The sequence below is a fragment of the Polypterus senegalus genome, chromosome 2 (assembly GCF_016835505.1).
Source record: "Polypterus senegalus isolate Bchr_013 chromosome 2, ASM1683550v1, whole genome shotgun sequence".
Classification (NCBI taxonomy): domain Eukaryota; kingdom Metazoa; phylum Chordata; class Cladistia; order Polypteriformes; family Polypteridae; genus Polypterus; species Polypterus senegalus.
This window is the reverse complement of record NC_053155.1, coordinates 69,118,899-69,141,274: the sequence shown is the minus strand read 5'-3', so window position 1 is coordinate 69,141,274 and position 22,376 is coordinate 69,118,899. Positions and strand designations below refer to the sequence as shown.

The window sequence follows — 22,376 nt, the reverse complement described above, 5'->3', positions numbered from 1 at the left end:
TAAAATAACTCTACTTAAAATAAAAAAAAAATCCTATTTTCACCCATAAACCTATAGCTCAAATGCAAATGGCATATGTCATAAGCACAAATTGAGGTAAGAATTTGGTTGACATAATTTGAGGTGCTGTTAAATATTTTTGAATTTTAAGACTACAGTCTTACAAAAGAGTGCAGCTTAAAATCTAATATGGTGCAGTTTGCTTTTCTGAATGAGCAAGGGAAAGAAAACTTTTAAGTTCAGACCTATGGCACTTCTCTTTCCTTCACACACCAATTTAATTAGATTCTTTTAAATTACATTGGTATTTCACATATAGTGTGCACATTAATAAGATATTTAAAAAGTTTACAAAAATCATTATAATTACTAACTCATGTATACTTACCGTCTAAATGAAAATAATGTCTAAACATCAAATTCATCACTCAAAGATAACTGTGTCTACTAAAATCATTTAATACAATGACAGAACAACAATCTTTAGAACTGCCTGAGAAAAATAAATATATATTTAAACTTATGAAAATATATTGTATTTGCTATGCCACAGTAATCTTTAATATTAACTTACAATGCAAAATTAATACAATATTTAAAATAGAAAAAACAAAAGATTAAAAGTATATACATGATAAAAGAATGAATAACCTTTTCTGAAAGTGATGATATATACCTGGGAAATTAATAGCACAGATTCATGATATGAAACTATTAAAAGACATAATGCAGTTTTTAAATAGGGAGAAAATTGCTCTGAACATGACTCTCATTTCTATATATAAAATTTGCACATTTTACCAATTAATTCTCATGATTTGCGGTATTTAACTCTATTGCAGAATTTCTCAGCCTAACTTTTTAAAAAAGGTTTAAAAAAGAGTCATGTTTTAACATACATAATTTTGTGAGTTTAGAGTCCATTCACACATTTAATGATTTTTACTAGGAAGTTTTACATTTTTAGTGTTTAACATTTTGTGTTTATATCACATATTTTGCATTTATACCCCAAAAATGCCATTTACTCTATCCCTTTCAATGTTCTTCTAAAAATACATAAACTTTTTAATTTACACCTACAAATGATTATTTTTATCTGTCTGCCTGAAAGTAATTTTGTCAGTTTAAATCAGCCTTGTAATAGTACCTACCATGTATTAATTATGTCTGTATTTATTAAAAATGTAAAAAAATATATAAAAGACCTGAAAATACTTCCCACCCACATTCCAGAAATATTCATAGTTACTTTTCAAAATACTGTACAACTGTTATTGCCTTCCTGCTAATTCACAGAAATTATAAAGTAAAAGATCTCACCAGCAGGTACCAAGTATATAACTTAAGAACTCAAGTTCAAGTTTAAGAAGAAGCACAGCTGCTTTCTAGCAATGCCTTTATAAAACCTGTCTCATTAAGTTATAATACAGGTTTTCTATTGGTCACTATAGGGGGTGGGCTTTAAAGTAAAAATGCTTATTTTATGCAAACCATGGTTAGTGTACACACACAATATGATACATAAATAATACTGCCACACTAGTTATACAAAAAGAAAGAAAATGACATTTTAAAAAACAAGAACTAACAACTGTAAAGCATTTCATGGTACAGGCAAATTATTTACAGATACCTTAAATATGGCTGAGAGATATTTTTATTGTTAAATAGTTGACCTACCAAATTAAATAATGTTTAAACCACAATAGCAATTATAATAAAAATAAAAAAGTGCAGGGCATCTAACTCAAGGATTTGTTAACTTATCACATGATTGCAATTAAAACTCAACCAAAACTGGACAAATAATTGTGAACACTATTATTTCAAACTAAAACCCAATAAAAATAAAAGTCTTAGTATCACATGACTGACAGTATATAATGTATAACATCCAAGTAAGCAACTATCGCTCACAGTATGGAAATATACACTTTCATGACCAAATAATCATGTCCATTTAAGTAAATTTAATGTTTAAAAAATATTCCTTTGTAAACTGATATTATAATTGGAAGTGTGCTTTAAATAAAGAAATTGAAAAAATATTTTCCAAAAAAATATAGCTTACCAAATTTTTTCCACATGCTAACAGAAAACATGTTTAATTTTCCCTTAATAAATATACATGTGTATTTGCTTGCAAGTGTTTGGTGTGCAATGTAGTGGCACAAGTTTGAATCCTGGATACATCAGTTTTCTGAACTATCCTGAGTCCTGAGAAATGGGTTAAAAAATGAATGTATAAGTGGGCATTTAGAAGTTTCAGGATATACAATACTGTGTCTATTTTAAACTGAAAAGTCCAATATGTAATTCCAGCAAACTAACGTTGTTTTGAAAGAGCACTTTAACATATAATGCAACCTCAAAACATATTTGCTGCTGAATTAGGAACATCTACTATAAAAATGAATGTAAATAATCTAAAATGATAAGCTTCTGTGTTTCTTTCCTCATAAAAATGTTAAATAATTTTGTTGTTTAAAAGAAAATCATACAGATCAAAGCATTAAGTAACTATTGTAAAACAAAAACTGAAGCTGTAACTACAATAAAAACAAGATTTTTCAAATCACAGAATTAATGCCAGGTAGTTGGGAAATGAAGAACAAAACAACTTGCATGAAACATGTATTAGTGTATTCACAGGATTAACAGTGGCATTAGGTAGTACACAGGGGTGTGCAACAGGTTTATAAAAGGTGCTGGCTATACTGTAGAATTATCTAACTGTTAGAACATTAATATACACTAAGGAAATTGGTTTTACGAACTTTTCAAGAAGACTTTTGAAAGATTTATACTTTCCTTTATTTACTGTATTTAGGACATGCCTTTTCAAATTCATTAACTTTGGATAATTGTGTTTTCACTCCCTTGCAAAAATGAATGCTGCAACTGTACAACTGGTTTAATGATTAGTTTTTGCAAAGCTAATAAAGTTTTCTTTAAGCTTTACATCTGTGCTCTTATTTTGCACTTACAATCCTACAAAATGTTTTTTTTTTTTAATTCTTTCCTTTCTGAATAAATGTAGTGTCAGAGTAACATGTGAGAAAGGTGTAGATTTTGGTAGTTGTTAATGCTCATTCTCTGGTGTTAGGTAGGAACCAGATTTACACCTTTATAAAAAGCTATGAATAAATTCACAACACAGTGCTTTTACTTACCTTTAAACAAACTATGTAGATTAATTCATCCAAGAAGTAAATTGTTAAACTTACTTTTACACGGCAATTAGATAAGACATGAAATTATACTAATACAAATCCCAATGGGAATACCCTCCCAACCAGCCATTTCAAGTACAAAACACAGAACTGCTTTATTACTATATTTTAATTTTTTTACTTTCATTCTCTTGTGGTATTCTGAACAGCATTAGCATCACAGCTGATAATGCTAGTATTGCTCCAAGCCATGGAGGTCCACAAGGAGTGAACTCTTGAGCAAATCCTGAAAGTATAGGGGCAACTACACGGCCCAAAGCAGCTATTGACTGTCCAGCTCCTATCAAGGTCCCACTGGCCTGTGTTCCACCACATCTAAGTTCTAAATCTGTAATGCATGTTCGTCCTATAGTTGTAGAAATGGAAAAAAATGTGGCACACAAAAAAACTTGCCAAAAAGCAACCGCATTAGCATAAAAAAATATAAGAAAGCAGGTGAGAATACTTGAATGCAGCAGCATTGAATATGTATTGCCATGATAGAGTTTTGTTGTTGGTCCAACTAAGAAGCCAGCAAAAGCTCCAATTGTGCTACTGTAGCTTATGAGGTAACCTGTCATTTTTTGTTTTAAAAAAAACCTCTCTTCCAATGCCAGTGCAAAGTTACTATAATAAAGCATGACTGCTAAGGTCATTAGAAAACGGACTGAAAAAACATCCCACAGGTTTGAACTAAGAACAATATTGATCTTCTGAAGAACAGAGGTAATCTCATTCCATGCAGGTTTAAAATGTGTTTTAATGGAAGCCGTTGAGATTAGACTGTTTTCTACATTTGAAGTCCAGGGTTGGGCTCCATCTCTGCGATGATTTTTTTTATTGTTAGAAAAATGACTTTGAGCAACGCCAGTGTCATCCCAGGGTAAGATCCATACAAGACCTGGAAATGTAAACAATACAAACAGAAAGTGTTTAAGATTAAAATATACTTTTGAACTTAAAAGTATTTCAGTGGCTTAACACTGGCACTGCAAAAAGAAAATACAACTGTACTCAATTTAGATTCTGTTAGTTAAGCATCAGCTCAAAAACAGTATAAAAATAGCTTATGGCAATAATTCCATCCATTTTCCAAATCTGCTGCTGCCACATCATGGATCCATCATCCCGGGTTCAAATCTCATACCCAGAGAGTGTCCATTCAGAGATTGCATCCTCTCCCTCTCTGCATGTGTTTGCCTTCCCCACCCCTACAGCTATATGTAAATTAATTTAACTGGCAACTCCAAATTGACTCCAGCATGAATGTAGGAGTATGTTTGGCCCCACTGCAACGCTGAATTAGATTAAGCAGGTTTGAGAATGTTACTTGTATTCCAAGTCACTGCTGAGAAGATCACCAGGATCCCACTGCCCTCTCTGCAGAGCATCTACAACTGCACAGTTCGCAGGAGAACTGGCTCGATCCTTAGGGACCCAACCCACCCCAACACGAATTGTTCACACTTCTGCCCTCAGGCAGGAGGTATGGAAGTTTGAAATGCAGGACTTCCAAGCTAAAGAACTCTTTTTTTCCCCAAGGCCATTAGACTCCTAAATAACTGACTGGAGTTTATAACCATGGTTCACTTCATTCTATCTACCTCACACAAGTGTATTTGACTTGTCCATCACACAACTACCTGCACAATTACACTTTATACTTCTATTCAGTTTTTATACTTTATGCTGCCTCTGTTACTTATTATTTATGTTTATCTTTATAAGCTGGTTTTGTCATTTGGTGTGAACAGCAATGAAAGAATTTAATTGTACAGGGAAACGTGTTTCCTTACTGTGCACATGACAATAAAATTTGAACTTGAACTGGGGATCAAAGCCTATTCCAGAAATGTTGGGTGTAAGGAAGAAACCAGCACTTGAAGAGGTGCCTGTCCACCACTATACACACTAAAGCAAACAGCCAAAAACTACTACATAACATGAATGTCTTTGAAATGAGAAAGCCATTTAAGTAGGCCCAGACAAGAACTATCCAATAATAATCATCAAGAACTGCCCAATAATCATCGATCTTTGCTGCACTCAAAACAAAGCATATTCTGAAGTGCCATTGAAGTCTAGTGAAGCTGCACCTAAATGGATTTTAATGGATTGCACTGCTATGAGAATGTATGAGATAAAAAAATTATATTAAACGACCTGCAAGAAATTATTGCTGATGAATGAACTAGCCATCAAACATGTTCTAGCACAGTCTTTGTGATAATAATGTAAATACAGCAGTACATATTTGATACATTTTTGTGACATTTTAGAGGAGGCAGAGCTTCCCTTGTTGTCTTAGAGAAGTCGGTTCTGCTACATACTGGAAAAACCAAGCTTTATGTAACATGTGTGCTAGACATTTTAGCCTTTTAGGGGATCTTGACAAACTCAACGTAATTTATTCATTCGACTGCAGTATTTTAGTAAGTGCAGAATAGTTTACAGATGCTAGGAAGAAGAAATAAAACAGGTTAAACTATGGATGAACATATGGATGATGCCCTTTAAAACTGTGAAAATGAGAAAAAAATACAGACTTATTCATTAACATTTAAAGGTTGAAAGACAAGCATCAACTAGATAGTAAAAAAGAGTTTTATAACATTAGCTCTGATTAATATGTTGGATCAAGACTAGAAACATAACTTGTACAATTTTATATAAATTTTGTTCAATATAGTTCTGATATGTTTGACTCTGCTTTGTTGTTTTAGCTAGAAATCATTTGCAAATAAGTGTTCTGGGATTAAGACTGAAGTGTGCTATACAAGAATGAAATGAGTTTTGTATTACACTATTTTGATTTCGCACATTTTTTTTTTTTTTTACCTGTAATGCATTTGGCCTCCATTATGTTTACTTTCATTTAAAGTATCATTTAATCCACTTGATAAATTATGTTTAATGCCTGTATAAAAAGAGGCTTGATGCTATCACTACATGCTCCACTCAACATGACCATGAACTATATATAATTGAATGTGGGTGTGTGTGCTTGGCTGGTATGCATATCTATTTGTTGAATATGTCTTTGCCAAATTTTGCATAGATTTCTCATTTGTACAGAGAAAGACCATAGACTATGTTTTGTCCCAAAATTTGACCACACCTGCGGTTTATTAGGAAAGTGCCCCAGCAGGTATTTTTAGAACTTGGCACTGGTATGCAATATTGCTCCCCATAGTGAGTTTAGATGGTGAAATTTGTGATTGGGAATACAATTTTTCCCTGTTGTAGAATTTATTTAGTGACTTAACTTGCATTTTACTACACATCAGGCAGCATAGGGTACTCCTCATAGTGAACTATATTAAGTGCAGTAATATTATTGTAATTGCAGTAATGTTTTCTGTGGAAACTCAGAAAGGATGTGCAATATTGTTATTTTTTTAAATTGTTTCCTTGAGATAACGGAATCATTTTATTGAGATCTCAATAAAACAAAAGATCTTCCTTTCTCAAAATTATGAAATAATTGTATCTAACGTTTAATGTTTAGCTAATTGAAGTCACGTCCTGTTTGAAATGGCAGAAGAGCAGAACTCTATTGATTAGCACATCACATTTTTGTTCAATCAAGGGCTGACGCAGGCTGAAATATGTTTATGTTATAGTTTAGAAAATAATAACGTTAGTGTTCCTCATTTAAGAAGACGGTTAGCGAGGCTTCAGCTGTAGGCATCGCAATCTAAGCGAGCCTGACGCCAGGAGTTAAGTTTCATTTTCTCAAGATTGCAATAAAATTATTCCGTTATATCAAGAAAACAAATTTTCGTTTTCTTGAGATCTCGATAAAATTAGTCTGTTATCTCGAGGAGACAATTTAAAAAAATAGTGATATTGCATGTCCTCTCTTGGCTTCTTGTAGTTTTCCACAGCCTGATTAAGAATGTATATTAGAAACAACTGAGTTCCACTGAGTGTCTGAGAAATTGAGAGGTCATTTTCTCAGAGTTGCCTAAGATTATCCAGTGGCTCATACCTCATCACTCATGTCCCAGTATTCTCCTCATCACTAGCTAAAATATATTTAGGTGTGGATGTGAGATTTGGGAGGTTAGTCAGTTCCTTTTAGCAAATATTCCATAAATAGAAAAAATAATGTGCTAATAGAATTACTTATTTATGGGACAATTAGTAATAATAATGGGCGGCACGGTGGTGCAGTGGTAATGCTGCTGCCTTGCAGTAAGGAGACCTGGGTTCGCTTTCTGGGTCCTCTTCGCATGGAGTTTGTATGTTCTCCCTGTGTCTATGTGGGTTTCCTCCGGGTGCTCCAGTTTTCTCCAACAGTCCAAAGACATGCAGGTTAGGTGCATTGGCGATCCTAAACTGTCCCTAGTGTGTGCTTGGTGTGTGTGACTTGTGGTGGGCTTGTGCCCTGCCCAGGATTTGTTTCCTGCCTTGTGTCCTGTGTTGGCTGGGATTGGCCCCAGCAGACCGCTGTGACCCTGCAGTTAGGATATAGCGAGTTGGATAATGGATGGATAATAATAATGAATTACATTTATATAGTGCCATTCTCAATATTCAAAGCACATAGACAGAGGAGAACCACTTCAACCACCACCAATGTGCAGCAACATCCTAGATGATGCAACGGCAGCCATCATTGTGCCTGTACACTCACAACACATTAGTTATTAGGTGGTGAAAGAGTTAGAGAGATAGCTAATTAGAGACAGGGGAAGATTAGTGGTCCTGCCTTGCGCCCTGTGTTGGCTGGGATTGGCTCCAGCAGACCCCCGTGACCCTGTAGTTAGGATATAACGGGCTGGATAATGGATTGATGGATGGAAGATTAGTGTTTTCTAATATGATGTGAAATCTAAATTTAAAAAGATCTTTAAATTTATTTCTGACTGCAACTCCCAAACTGTGACACTGTTCTGAGACAATCAACAGAAAATGCTCCAAAGTCATATTGCTTGTGAGCAAGGTGACAGGGAATAGAAAAAAAAACTAACTTTGAACCTACAGGTCCTATAAAATTAATTTAGCTGATTTAGAGTAACCGGCTATGAAGAACTTGGAGGAAGAGCACCATATCAACCACACTGAGAGATACATTTTGTTCTGTGGCTCCCCCCTTTCTTTATTTTTGCCTTTTGCTGAAAATGGATGACCAATGCTTCATTTAAATTGCAAAAATCAGTGGCCAGCTCTGTCTGGGTCAATATTCTAGTGCAAAGTGGTATAATTTATAGGTAAATTTAAGACCTTGTCATTCCTAATTCTATACATTAAAATGTGAAACTATACTGGACCTCCCAGGAACGTCTTGGCTGTGGCTGGTAAGAAATACAGAAAAACTGTCAAAAATCTAAAGTCTGACCAGGAAAGACCTGGAACAATGGTTTTAGTTTTTACTTTTTTTTAAAACTTCTAGCAAAATAAGGATTAAAAAAAAAAAACAAAAAAAACCACCCTATATCAGGGGTGCCCACACTTTTTCGGCTTGCAAGCTACTTTAAAATGACCAGGTCAAAATGATCTACCCGAGTATCAGAGGTGGGTAGTAACAAGTTACATTTACTCCGTTACATTTACTTGAGTAACTTTAAAAAAAAAATGTACTTCTAAGAGTAGTTTTACTGCACCATACTTTTTACTTTTACTTGAGTACATTTGTGAAAAAGAAACGCTACTCTTACTCTGCTACATTGGGCAACACTCGAACCGTTACTTTTTTTCCATCAGATAAAGTCTGACAGACAATTTTTAATCTGCTCTGTAGCGTATGCTGTCAAGTTGCGCACACGCCTTCCATTGCGTCTCAACTGCCAAACAAAAATCAAGGTGGGTATAAACTAAGATAATTCACATAAAATATCGAAGTGGTATAAAAACGGTGGATTAAATGCTTGGTGGATTTAAGGGACTTTTTGAACTTAACAATTTGCAGTTTTTCAGTTATTAAAAAGTTAAATTATCTATTACTCATAAAAGAAAACTACAAAAATATAACCAACCACATTTAAAAACGTAGAAACCAAAAATCAGATGGCTACTAAGAGTACTACTGTTTGTTTTATGTTTTTTTAAGTGATCTACTGTACTTCTCATCTTTCCTTTTAATTTTTGAACCCTGCTTATTACATTATAAATTCACAGGAAGATAAAGCATATCACACCATCAGATATTAAACACTAGCAAAATACCCGCGCTTCGCAGCGGAGAAGTAGTGTGTTGAAGAAGCAATGAAAAAGAAAAGGAAACATTTTGAAAATAACGTAACATGATTGTCAATGTAATTGTTTTGTCACTGTTGTGAGTGATGAGTGTTGCTGTCATATATATATATATATATATATATATATATAATATATATATATATTTACACACACACACACACATAAACATATATATATACATATCTATACATATACACATATATACACATAAACATATATACATACATATATATATCTACATATATACACATACATATACATACACACATACATACACACACATATATACACACACATATATATATATACATACACACACACATATATAAACATATATATACATATACATACATATCTACATATATACACACACAGCTATTTCTTATCAGTGCAATACGCTGCTTGTTAAAACGGATAACTCCGCTCTTACGTGCAAGTCTGCGTGGATATTATGAACTATCATATTTGTTCAAGTTCTATTTAAATTTTAAATAGAAGGAATTTTTATTTAGTCGACAGAAATATCTTTGGTAGGAATGGTAAAACAGACAGGAATATTATTCGTGAATAAATCAACTCAAACCTTAAATAACTTAAAAGAACAAACATTCAAATTTCTTTACTCTTATGTAAATTTATATAAAAAATAAACTTAGATTTTAAATATCCCAAAAGATTTTGCTCTCCATAAAAATATATCCTTTCAAAATTATACAAATTCAAATATGAACATGCTGCATAACAAAACCTGGAAATATAAATAAAATGTGTTCCTTTCAGCAATAACAAATCAAATCATTAAGTTGTCTTTGCTCATATGTCATTTTAGAGCTGGACGCCTGGCATCTATTTTTGGCAACAGGTTCGTTTATGTTTGGTGTGAGGTTCTGTGTTGTGGAGATTCTCAGGATGGATTGCAGGTGCTCATCAGTGAGGCGACTCCTGTGTGCTGTTTTGTTATTCTTTATCACTGAGAAGAGCTTCTCACACAGATATGTGCTACCAAACATGCACAAGGTTCGAGCCGCATGTAGACGGACTTTTTTTGTTCTTCAAAGTCACCAAAGCGCCGTGCAAACTCAGTGAGCTCGGTTTATCAGCAAAGTGCGTGTTGGGAACACCGTAGTGACGACTTGGTTTAACATTACTTGGCAACAGGGAAAGTTGCACTGGTGCATTTGTGTCTCCCATAAAAGCAACTTCACTTGAAATCACTTTGTGATTGTGCACGGGTAAAACGTCCGCTGAAGTGTCAGATTCTTATTTAATTCTTCTGCTTTCTGTATCTTCTGCATTGCATTCAGGTCTTTCAGCCTCACTGATGAGCACCTGCAATCCATCCTGAGAATCTCCACAACACAGAACTCCCTGATGTTTTGTCTCATAGTGCCGTCTTAGATTAAATTCTGTAATTACAGCCACATTAGCTCCACAAATGAGACACACGGGTTCAGTAAACATATACTCAGCCTCCCATCGGTTTTAAAGGCTCTTTTTTCAGAATCAACTTTTCTCTTCAGCATCGTGTGAGCTAGCTTCGCAATAACTTGCAGCATCATAAGCTAGACTTGATTAACGCGTAAGTGTTCGGCAAGGCAGCTGAAGCGCTGCATTATGGGATCTGTAGTTTATTGTGTTACCAGCGCTTCATATAACCGGGCCATTAATAACAATAATACAGTATATAAAATGATCTCGCGGGCTGGATATAATTACACGCCGGGCGGATGTGGCCCGCCCTTGAGTTTGACACATATGGACTAAATAGAACTTGAAAAGATATATTTTTCAAATGTGATCGCGCAATTCAGATAGAGTTGAGCACTACAGCCTGCATGCCTCAATAAGTCATCCTCCCTCGCTCTTACTTTTTTACCGTTCATCTAATGAATACACTGAGTATGGCTTTACCAAAACAATCATTGATGGCGAATAAAGTATCCATTATTCGAGTATGTAGATCGGGATATATATATATACATATATATATACCCGCGTATCACAGTGGAGAAGTAGTGTGTTAAAAAAGCTAGAAAAAGAAAAGGGAACATTTTAAAAATAACGTAACATGACTGTCAATATACAGTATTTGTTTTGTGAGTGTTACTGAGTGTTGCTGTCATCAAGGATTTGATTATCATTATTTCTTTCAATCAGGTTCGTATTTGTAGGATGTGTTGTGTTCAAGTTACATTCCGTGTTTGTCAATCGTTGTAAAGATGACAGGTTTCATTCATCGATTCGTTTCTTACTGCATCAATAAACAGCTCGTCTTCTTCTTTATCTGAGACCTGACACACTGCATGCACGGTTTTTTTTTTACACTGTCTTCCTTTAGCGGGACATTGACTTTTTCCACCGTGTGCTTTGTTTCCGCAGTAGCTGGATTTATGAATATGCTTATCAGGCGCTTCATATTTTTTGCTGCCTTTTCAATTGTGTAATTCGGTTTTGTTCAGCGCTCTTTGGAACTGTTGCTTTTATCTGTGCACTCGTCAGTTCACGTGAGCGCTCGGTGTACATGCATCGAAGTTCCCAGTTGTGCTGGTGCCATCTCGTGCTATGTCCATGGCTGTATTTAATGTTACCTTAGTCCTGGCACTTAAAACTTTCTCTCGCAGTTTCGCTGAGTTTGTGCCAAACACCACGCTGACCATCTCATCTTCCTCTGCATAAGCACAGTCCTTAACCCGTGAATATTTAGTGGGAGTTTGCTATTGGATTGCCGCTGACGGACGGCCTTATATGGGCAGGCACTAAATTACAAACGCCAGCGGCAGCCTGTCTATGAACTTAATTTAAAGTGTAGGTTTACATCGTGCTTTGTTTCCGAAGTAGCAGAACTCATCAATATGGTTGTATATGTCACTTTCGCCGCTTCTTATTATTTCGCTGCCTTCTCAATTATATAATGCATGTTTTCTTCAGCACTTTTTGGAGGTCTTCCTGATTTTCTATGTACAGCGTGACTACGTGTGAGGCGTGATGATGTCACATGAAACTCCCCCACGGCATTCAAGCTCATCTCCATTACAGTAAATGGAGAAAAACAGCTTCCAGTTATGACCATTACACGTAGAATTTCGAAATGAAACCTGCCCAACTTTTGTAAGGAAGCTGTAAGGAATGAACCTGCCAAATTTCAGCCTTCCACCCACACGGGAAGTTGGAGAATTAGTGATGAGTGAGTGAGTGAGGGCTTTGCCTTTTATTAGTATAGATAAAGAAAAAAAATATTTCTGGGTAGGATGTTAGTACATCATGAAATAACAAATTCACAATTTGCTCTATATAATTCAGGCATGCGGCTTTTTGTATATATACAGTGCTGTCCTGCATCTTTATGTTACTTTAAAAGACTTTTAAAACAAAATAAAGTTTTGTGTGTGTAGTACTGTGTAAAGTATGGACAATGTGACACCTCCTTCTATAATAATGTAGGACAGTAACTCCTTTACTGAAATTGAAAATGAAACTGTGTTATCTGTGTGCTTGACAATTGTTAGTAATGCATAGCAAATACTGTTACATTACACCTTCACAACTTTTTCACTTCTCAAGGCTTGGTAAATACTTAAAATAGCATTGCAACTGTGAAAAAATAACCATCCGAAAACCATCCTTGCATCATTTTCCCAGACAAAATTAAGTAACATTTTTGTTTTGCAACTTTATTGCTTTGTACTGTTGGTAATATTTGTCCATATTACACTTAGTTTGTGGCTTACGCTACACTGCAAAAAACTCTGTTGTACAACTCAATTTGCAATTCCCCTTCCTTTGTAAGGTATATAAGATTGAGCACTTTTTCGGCTTGCCAGCTACTTTAAAATGACCAGGTCAAAATGATCTACCCGAGTATCAAAGGTGGGTAGTAACAAGTTACATTTACTCCGTTACATTTACTTGAGTAACTTTAAAAAAAAAATGTACTTCTAAGAGTAGTTTTACTGCACCATACTTTTTACTTTTACTTGAGTACATTTGTGAAGAAGAAACGCTACTCTTACTCTGCTACATTGGGCAACACTCGAATCGTTACTTTTTTTCCATCAGATAAAGTCTGACAGACAATTTTTAATCTGCTCTGTAGCGTATGCTGTCAAGTTGCGCACACGCCTTCCATTGCGTCTCAACTGCCATTTTAGTTCCCTCTCCTTTCTCTTTCTCAGATCGCTTTTCGGAAGTCAGTTTCGTAGTTTTTATGAACAGTTTGAAAGTGCCTTTCCACATTTTTCTTCTTTGGATTAGCAATGATAGATTGACAAATCAGACAAACGCACTTCGATTGTGACACTGTGAGAGAAAAAAAGGGTGTAATTATTGTTTTTTATTTTGTAAACAAAATTGCAAAGCTTTACAGTTTTCTTTTTTTTTTATTACTTTTATGATTAACTTAAACTAATAAAAGTAAGAAAGAAAAAATATTTTCCCCTCTCAGTGGCAACGCTGCTGCCTCGCAGTAAGGAGACCTGGGTTCGCTTCCCGAATCCTCCCTGTATGGAATTTGTACATTCTCCCCGTGTCTGCGTGAGTTTCCTCCGGGTGCTCCGGTTTCCCACAGTCCAAAGACATGCTAGTTAGGTGCATTGGTGATCCTAAAATTGTCCCTAGTGTGTGTGTGTGCCCTACAGTGGGCTGGTGCCCTGCCCGTGATTTGTTCCTGCCTTGCACCCTGTGTTGGCTGGGATTGAATCCAGCAAACCCCCGTGACCCTGTGTTAGGATATAGCAGGTTGGACGATGACTGAGTGACTGACTTCTGTTCTGTTTCCTTGTCTGGTTACTGCTTAACTACAGTAAGTATGAACATTTTTAAAGACTTTGTGCTTATTATGTTCTGTAATATATTTTCAAAAATAATGAGCTTGTGTAGTTCTTAGCTCTTAATAGAATATTTTAAAGTTCTCCTTCTTCCCACATGAAAACATCAAAAATTTACGAATTTAGGGTATTGTCTATTTTAGTTTCTGTATATATTTTATTTCATTCTTAATGTTCCTAACATACTTAACATCCCCCTGGACTATTCTATACCCTTTTAAAACACTGCCCTCATGTCCTTTTACAGTTAATGCTGAAATAACTTTTATGTATGCATTATACATCTGCTTTTGTCTTTTGCAATTTCTTTCTTAGTTTATTATTGATTCACGGCACATTGCTCTTAAATTTCAGCATAAACATGGCAAATCTAATAACTTCAAAGTTCTTTTTTTATATTTTTATTAACTTTATTATTCATTCCATTACACAAACTTAAAAACCTCCATGCCCTCTTTTTGATAGTTTAAACAGTCCTCAACTAGCTCACTCATACACCTTTCCAACACAATAGTATTGCTCTGGTTCAATCAAACACTGAAAAAAAGATCTCCAAACAAAAATCAAGGTGGGTATAAACTAAGATAATTCACATAAAATATCGAAGTGGTATAAAAACGGTGGATTAAATGCTTGGTGGATTTAAGGGACTTTTTGAACTTAACAATTTGCAGTTTTTCAGTTATTAAAAAGTTAAATTATCTATTACTCATAAAAGAAAACTACAAAAATATAACCAACCACATTTAAAAACGTAGAAACCAAAAATCAGATGGCTACTAAGAGTACTACTGTTTGTTTTATGTTTTTTTAAGTGATCTACTGTACTTCTCATCTTTCCTTTTAATTTTTGAACCCTGCTTATTACATTATAAATTCACAGGAAGATAAAGCATATCACACCATCAGATATTAAATATAAAGAAAAAAAATATTTCTGGGTAGGATGTTAGTACATCATGAAATAACAAATTCACAATTTGCTCTATATAATTCAGGCATGCAGCTTTTTGTGTATATACAGTGCTGTCCTGCATCTTTATGTTACTTTAAAAGACTTTTAAAACAAAATAAAGTTTTGTGTGTGTAGTACTGTGTAAAGTATGGACAATGTGACACCTCCTTCTATAATAATGTAGGACAGTAACTCCTTTACTGAAATTGAAAATGAAACTGTGTTATCTGTGTGCTTGACAATTGTTAGTAATGCATAGCAAATACTGTTACATTACACCTTCACAACTTTTTCACTTCTCAAGGCTTGGTAAATACTTAAAATAGCATTGCAACTGTGAAAAAATAACCATCCGAAAACCATCCTTGCATCATTTTCCCAGACAAAATTAAGTAACATTTTTGTTTTGCAACTTTATTGCTTTGTACTGTTGGTAATATTTGTCCATATTACACTTAGTTTGTGGCTTACGCTACACTGCAAAACTCTGTTGTACAACTCAATTTGCAATTCCCCTTCCTTTGTAAGGTATATAAGATTGAGTGAAAAGATTAAGATATTAAATACTTAGGAAAGACTAGGTCCACACAGCAGTTCTCACGTAGTATTCTCACTTTATTAACAGATATGTTGAATAGGCTGTTTAAAAGGTATACTGTACTTAATTAGGGAATTTGTCTTACTGTGCCCTAAACTGAAATGATATCCTTTCCAAAGTCTTCCTGCCTTGAACCTGTTACTGCTGTGGCATCTCCTGACCCTGTACTAAAATAAAGGTTAAGAAAACAGCTGGATGACATTAAATTAACAGCTCTTCCATTCAATCTGCTCTGACATAATACATCATTCATACTGTATTGTCTATATATTGACAAAATTATATAGGATAAGAATGGAAAAAGTGGTTCATATTGGCTTGCATTAAAAGTATTCTTATAAAGTTGTTAGACATTCACAATCGTCCACATACCTGCATTCAAAATAAAAAGTGAACAGCAAACAAAGGAGGAAATGTAGAAACCACCTTCAAGTTCAGTAAGGTAACCGCCAACAGCTGGTCCAAGAATGAAACCCACACTAGAAACAGCATTGAAATGGCCAATCACCAGCGGTCGCTCATTTTCGGAGACTAGATCGGACAGAAGTGCTTTGCAAATTGAAAGTGAGTGTTTAAAAATACCTGTAGATAAATAACCAGAAAAATCACTTAAACACTATAAACAATGTATGAATAAAAAGAAAAATGTACTCAAAAACCTTTTAGCTAAAAAAAAAACTTTAAATAACTAAATAGTATTTATACAGTAGACAATGGACAGTTTAACTTTCAAAAAAAGATTTTTGGGATGACCTACACCAACAGCATTTTAAATGCCTAACTAAATTCAAGAACGCTTTACTTTTATCAATATCTTAAGAAAATTTTAAAAACTGTATACATTTGCATTCCCTTAGAAAAGTATTCAGATTCTTTAAAAACCTTCAAGGTGTTAACGAAATATTACTTCATATTACACATCATTTTATGTTTTATTGAAGACCAAGATGAAGAAAAGAATTACTCATTTGTGAGCAAGTATCTTAATCAAATTAAAAAAAAACTGATACATGCTGCTTATATATTATGACCACAAAGGTTTATATTTTAAAACTTTAAACTTACTATGTTTGCCACTTATCTGCTTTGTACATTGAAGGGGAACAATTTTTACCTCATTTTTGGTAGATTTACTTGAGCTAATATAAATTTCTATGCTTGCACTTTGCGGTGCAATTTATAGATTGTGCCATAGATTCTCAATGTGGTTTAGGTCAGGACATTGACTTGACTACTTAAGGTATTCCATCTTTTAATTCAAGCCACTCTAATATTAGTTTAGCTCTGTACTTGTGATCATTTTCCTGCAAAACCGTGGCTCTTCTCACAAACGTTAGTCTTTCAGCAAAATGAAGCAAACACTCCTGGAAAAGTTTTTTTGTTATAATGTTAAATGAATTTTTCCACCGGCTATACAGTGATCCCTCGCTATATAGCACTTCAACTTTCGCGGCTTCACTCCATCGTGGATTTTAAATGTAAGCATATCTAAATATATATAACGGAATTTTCGCTGGTTCGCGGATTTCATGCTTCCTCAGTTTGTTTGTCCAGTTGATTTCATACAAGGGACGATATTAGCGGATGGCTGAGAAGCTACCCAATCAGAGCACATATTACGTATTAAATAAAACTCCTCAATGATATACGATATGCTTCCCGCGCGGTGCTTCGCACACACTTCAAAGCTCTAACAGCCCGTATTGATTTTTGCTTTTCTGTCTCTCTCACTCTCTCTGACATTCTCTGCTTCTGACGGAGGGGGTGTGAGCAGAGGGGCTGTTTGCACAGAGGCTGTTTGCTTAGAAGATACGGACGCTCCTCTAAAAAATTCTTGAAAGACTACCTTCACATTGATCCCTTCATTGCGCCACTTTATCTCGGTGCTTCGTTTACTTAAAAGCCCAACAGCCCTATTGATTTTTGATTGTTTATTTTTCTCTCTCTCTTTGACATTCTCTGCTCCTGACGGCACTCCTTTGAAGAGGAAGATATGTTTGCATTCTTTTAATTGTGAGAAAGAACTGTCATCTCTGTTATGTCATGGAGCACAGTTTAAACTTTTGACTAAAGGGTGTAATTTCATGCCTAGAGGGCTCTAATAATGTTAAAAAACGTATTTAGAAGGTCATAAACAGGTTTTCTATTCTCTAACTGCGCAAATATTAGATTTATAAATAACGAATGCTACTTCGTGGAAATTCATTTATTTGTCTGGAGCAGATTAACCGCGATAAACGAGGGTTTACTGTATAACTGTGCGGAGAATATTTATAAACAGTGTGGGAGAGTTTCTAAGGGCTTAAAATATATAAAAATAACCATACAAACATATGGTTTCTACTTCGTGGATTTTCACCTATCGCGGGGGGTTCTGGAACGCAACCCCCGCGATCAAGGAGGGATTACTGTACTAAGAAATTTAAACACAGACTTTAGACTAAATATATAATTCTTTCACAAACTGACCTAACTGAAAGTGTACTCACGTTATCAGGTTTACATACACACACACTCACAGACATAATTCCAAAAATGGTATTTTCGGACTCAGGGAGGTCTAAAACGTCGAGATTCATCAAAGTCTCAAGGTCTAATTTTTGGACGATTACAATACTTTCCCTATACTTCATATATGAGAAAGTAAAAAGCCAAATCTTTCTGTAAAAATACAGATTGCGACAAGATGTATAGCTACCATTTGTAATGCAGGAACACTTGAAAATCTTTGAAATGTTTGAATGGATCTCCAAGTCAATATACCTATTTCAGTGAAACTACCATTCTATAGTAATAGATTTTCATATTTTATTATTTTAGCAAACCTTTAATATTACAAATATAAGAATAATAAATTGAGGACAACAGACCACTCTGCTCAGCAATGTTCTGCAAATGACACTTGTTGTATCCTATAGCACAATCGAAAGCTACACTTTAAGTGTTGCCAATATACAGTATCTACAGCTCTGTGTGTGCAGAAATGCATTTAAAACATTCATGCAATAAGTATCCTTAATTATTTTTTCATGTGTTCATCTTCATGTTGTAGGCCTAATTTTAAAGTAAAGAAGATCTAATTTTAAAGTAAAAGCGTCCACCTTATGTACTCCCTTTTACAGTGTTATAGTGGCCATTTACCAGTTTTTTTGAAACAATGAAGATGAAAAATCTTATGTTCATACTGTAGATGTGGTCTTACATCATAAGCATATCTCTTGGCTTGTTATTATCTAGACAGTAACAAATTATCTAGGACAATTTTGTGTGCAAATGTGTCCAGGTCTTCCTGTTCTCATTTAATAACTCTAGAATACCCACCTAATTTAGTATCATTATTTTAAGTTAACCAGCTTTTATTTGCACTTCACTTTGATGATTCATATACAGTAATCCCTCGCTATATCGCGCTTCGACTTTCGCGGCTTCACTCTATCGCGGATTTTATATGAAGGCATAACTAAATATATAACGCAGGTTTTTCGCTGCTTCGCGGGTTCTGCGGACAATGTGTCTTTTTACTTCCTGTACATGCTTCCTCAGTTGGTTTGCCCAGTTGATTTCATACAAGGGACGCTATTGGCGGATGACTGAGAAGCTAACCAATCAGAGCACGCAGTTAAGTTCTCCTGACTGAGAAGCTAACCAGAGCATGCAGTTAAGTTCCTGCATGCTGAATGCAGTGTTAACCAGGAAGTCTCGTCATGCTCATTCAGCATCAACGTGTTTCGCTGTGTAAAGAGTTGTGCTCTTTTGTGTTTATCTTTGTGCATAGTCAAGTTCTTCATTATGGCTCCAAAACGATCTGCTACTGCTTCAGGGGCCGTGCCCAAGTGCAAACGGAAGATGTTAACGATTGCGAAAAGGTAAGCTTTTGGATTTGTTGAAGGCTACGATTCTTTTTATTTAAAAAGTAGGAAAGGAATATAAGATCTACAGCCGCAGTGTCCTTTTAACCAGGGTGCAAAACGAGTTGTAAGTGGATGTAATAAGGCAGTAGTCTGGATGGAATCTGCTTTAGGGATTTGGATTGAAGACTGCCAGAAGAACAACGGCAGTGCTACACAATCGCCTGAAGTGGCTCTTTTGGAAGAACTGTAACGCTCTCCTTTGTTGTGCAGTAAAATTAAACTCATTGTTATCGGACAAGTCATCGTGTCACTGTTGGTGAGTAACCATAATTGATTTTCTACTTACAGTGCTTAGTACATGTATGTACGTTTAGTGTCACTGTGCACACATTTACTGTATACTATTTTTCTTGCATTGTACGTATTTATTGCTGGTGGCCTGTCTATCGTAATGGCTGTAACATATGTGATATCGGAGACACTCAATATCTTTAAAATAATATTTAGGTTTTACTGTATATAAACAGTGTGTTTATATACATAATTTCAATGAATCTTACCTAATATCTAAGAGAATACAAAGGGATTATGCTGTATAACTCTGCAGGGAATATTTATAAACAGTGTGGGAGAGTTTATAAGGGCTTCAAATATATAAAAATAACCGTACAAACATATGATTTCTACTTCGCGGATTTTCACCTATCGCGGTCTGGAATGCAACCCCCGCGATCGAGGAGGGATTACTGTACTGGAAATTAATGTAATGGGTGCCTTTCAACCATTGGGCAGAGTTATGCAAACACAAAGTAAATCAATTTATGGTGCTTATTTACTAACAATAGGAACTAGGTTATTCTTTTGAATTTTTGGCTGTAATGAAAAAAAGATAAGTTTAAATTATGCAAATACAAAATTCCCTTTATTTTATAATTCCTACCTAAACTTGTCTCTCTGGTACAGCCATAAAGTTATATACATGAATTTATGACAACCTTATGTATACAGCTTCCTACCTAAACTGACAATGATGCAGTTGATCCATCATTTGCACAGACTTAAATTCTCTCATATTTAAAAAAGGCACATGTCCATCATTTTGAAGTTGCTTTTCTTTTTTAAATAATGCACTTCAATTTATTGCGTATCTACAGTATATTCATTTATTGTCAGGTATATATTTATTCCCAGGTTTTTGTTACTGCCTAAGCATTTTCATTGGAGGGCTGTGCAGGCACTGTACCCTTCAATAAACTGAGTTCAGTAGGTAGGTTCCAGAACCTTCTCAAAATCCATTTCAGGTTTGCAGAGGCCTTAGACTATCTCACCAGGATTAGGAAAAAGGCTGAAAACAGAAAAATAGACCTGCATAGGACTCTAGCTTTACTCTGGACCACTCTAACTCATACACAGACACGCACACATAGCCCATATTCACACACAGTAACAATTGACAAAACCAGAAAAAGAACATCTTTTATAATTGATTTCTTCTTTGCTTGAGGATGTCTGGCCATTGCAATTTTCATGAAATGGGACTTGTAAAACTACTAACCTATGACAAGTATTAGGGAATAACAGAAGTGAAATGCAAATTTTATTCCAGGACTGACCATTATGGATATAAGACGAATGTGGTACTCTGATGGCAAATTAGAGGATAACCAGATTTTGAAAGTTTCAAACACTTGTGAAGTAGATATGTTCACACATAAAGACCATTCTCATTTGTTTAATGCCTGCAGTATCTCATCATCATCAGAGAGGGATCAGGGCATGGGGATTAAAAAAAACGCTTTCAGGAATGAACACATATGATTCTATGCAATGGTTGAAGTGGAAACAAATGGCAGTACTCAGTGTTTTTTTTTTCTACTTCTTAGTTGTCCTCACAATGCTCTTCAAATTTAAAACAAGTTGTAAATTGAAGCTTTACACTTTTTGACTGTGATATTGGTATATGTAAAATACAACTGAGGGTGGTAATTGTAATTGTCCTGGGTATGACGTTAAACTGCATCCCGCCCTGCAAGCGGCCCTCCAACTTGCAGGGAAATCATGGGGGTTGGTGGCAGGATTGGCACTCCAGACACTGTAAAAAAAATTTCACAAAGCTCTGAGGCTACAGAAAAGACACCTTTTTGCTCAAAACCTCTGGAGAGCCAACAGGGTCGGGTCTGTTTGGGATCAGAACTGGTATGGTGCTGATGCATCGCCCGCCGCACGGCAGCACTCGGGTCCCAATTTGAGGCAGCCCATATGGGTGGGCGCATGGAACGTCTTGTTTCTCCGGCAAGATGATCATCTTCCTCTGCTGTCGGAGGATCTGCGTAAACACCGCATTTCAGTGGCAGCACTCTCTGAGGTGCACAGACCAGGGATTGGCCAGATCTCTGTAGGTGGATACACCTTTTACTGGTCTGGTCGGTCTGTGGCCGTCATACTCAGGGAGTAGCTGTTGCTGTAGTGATTAGCTTCTTCTGATGGTGTCCGATGTCACTCCTTTCAACGAGCGTATTATAGAACTCAGATTATGGCACTCCCTGGGTGCCTTGTCTGTTGTCTCAGTGTATGCTCCAACCGCGGTCAGTGATGTCTCGGCGAGGGAGACATTTTATTCACAGCTTCACTCGGTGGTTGATGGGTGCCCACAAGGTGACACTCCTCTGGTCATGGGTAACTTCAATGCAAGCACTGGAACTAGCTATGAGGATTGTCTCGGTCTCCATG

The 22,376-nt window shown here is 35.5% G+C and overlaps 1 protein-coding gene across 1 annotated transcript in view; it reads right to left on the bottom strand.

The window, feature by feature from the left end:
* Positions 1-650: 650 nt before the first annotated feature.
* mfsd9 (major facilitator superfamily domain containing 9) overlaps positions 651-22,376 on the bottom strand; it is a 42,723-nt gene continuing 20,997 nt past the window's right edge. The window contains exons 5-6 of the mRNA XM_039743885.1: positions 16,168-16,377; positions 651-4,116 (exon numbers count right to left, since the gene is read on the bottom strand). Coding sequence (XP_039599819.1) covers positions 3,338-4,116; positions 16,168-16,377 — 989 coding nt within the window. The 3' untranslated portion in view covers positions 651-3,337. The remainder of the gene's footprint in view (positions 4,117-16,167; positions 16,378-22,376) is intronic.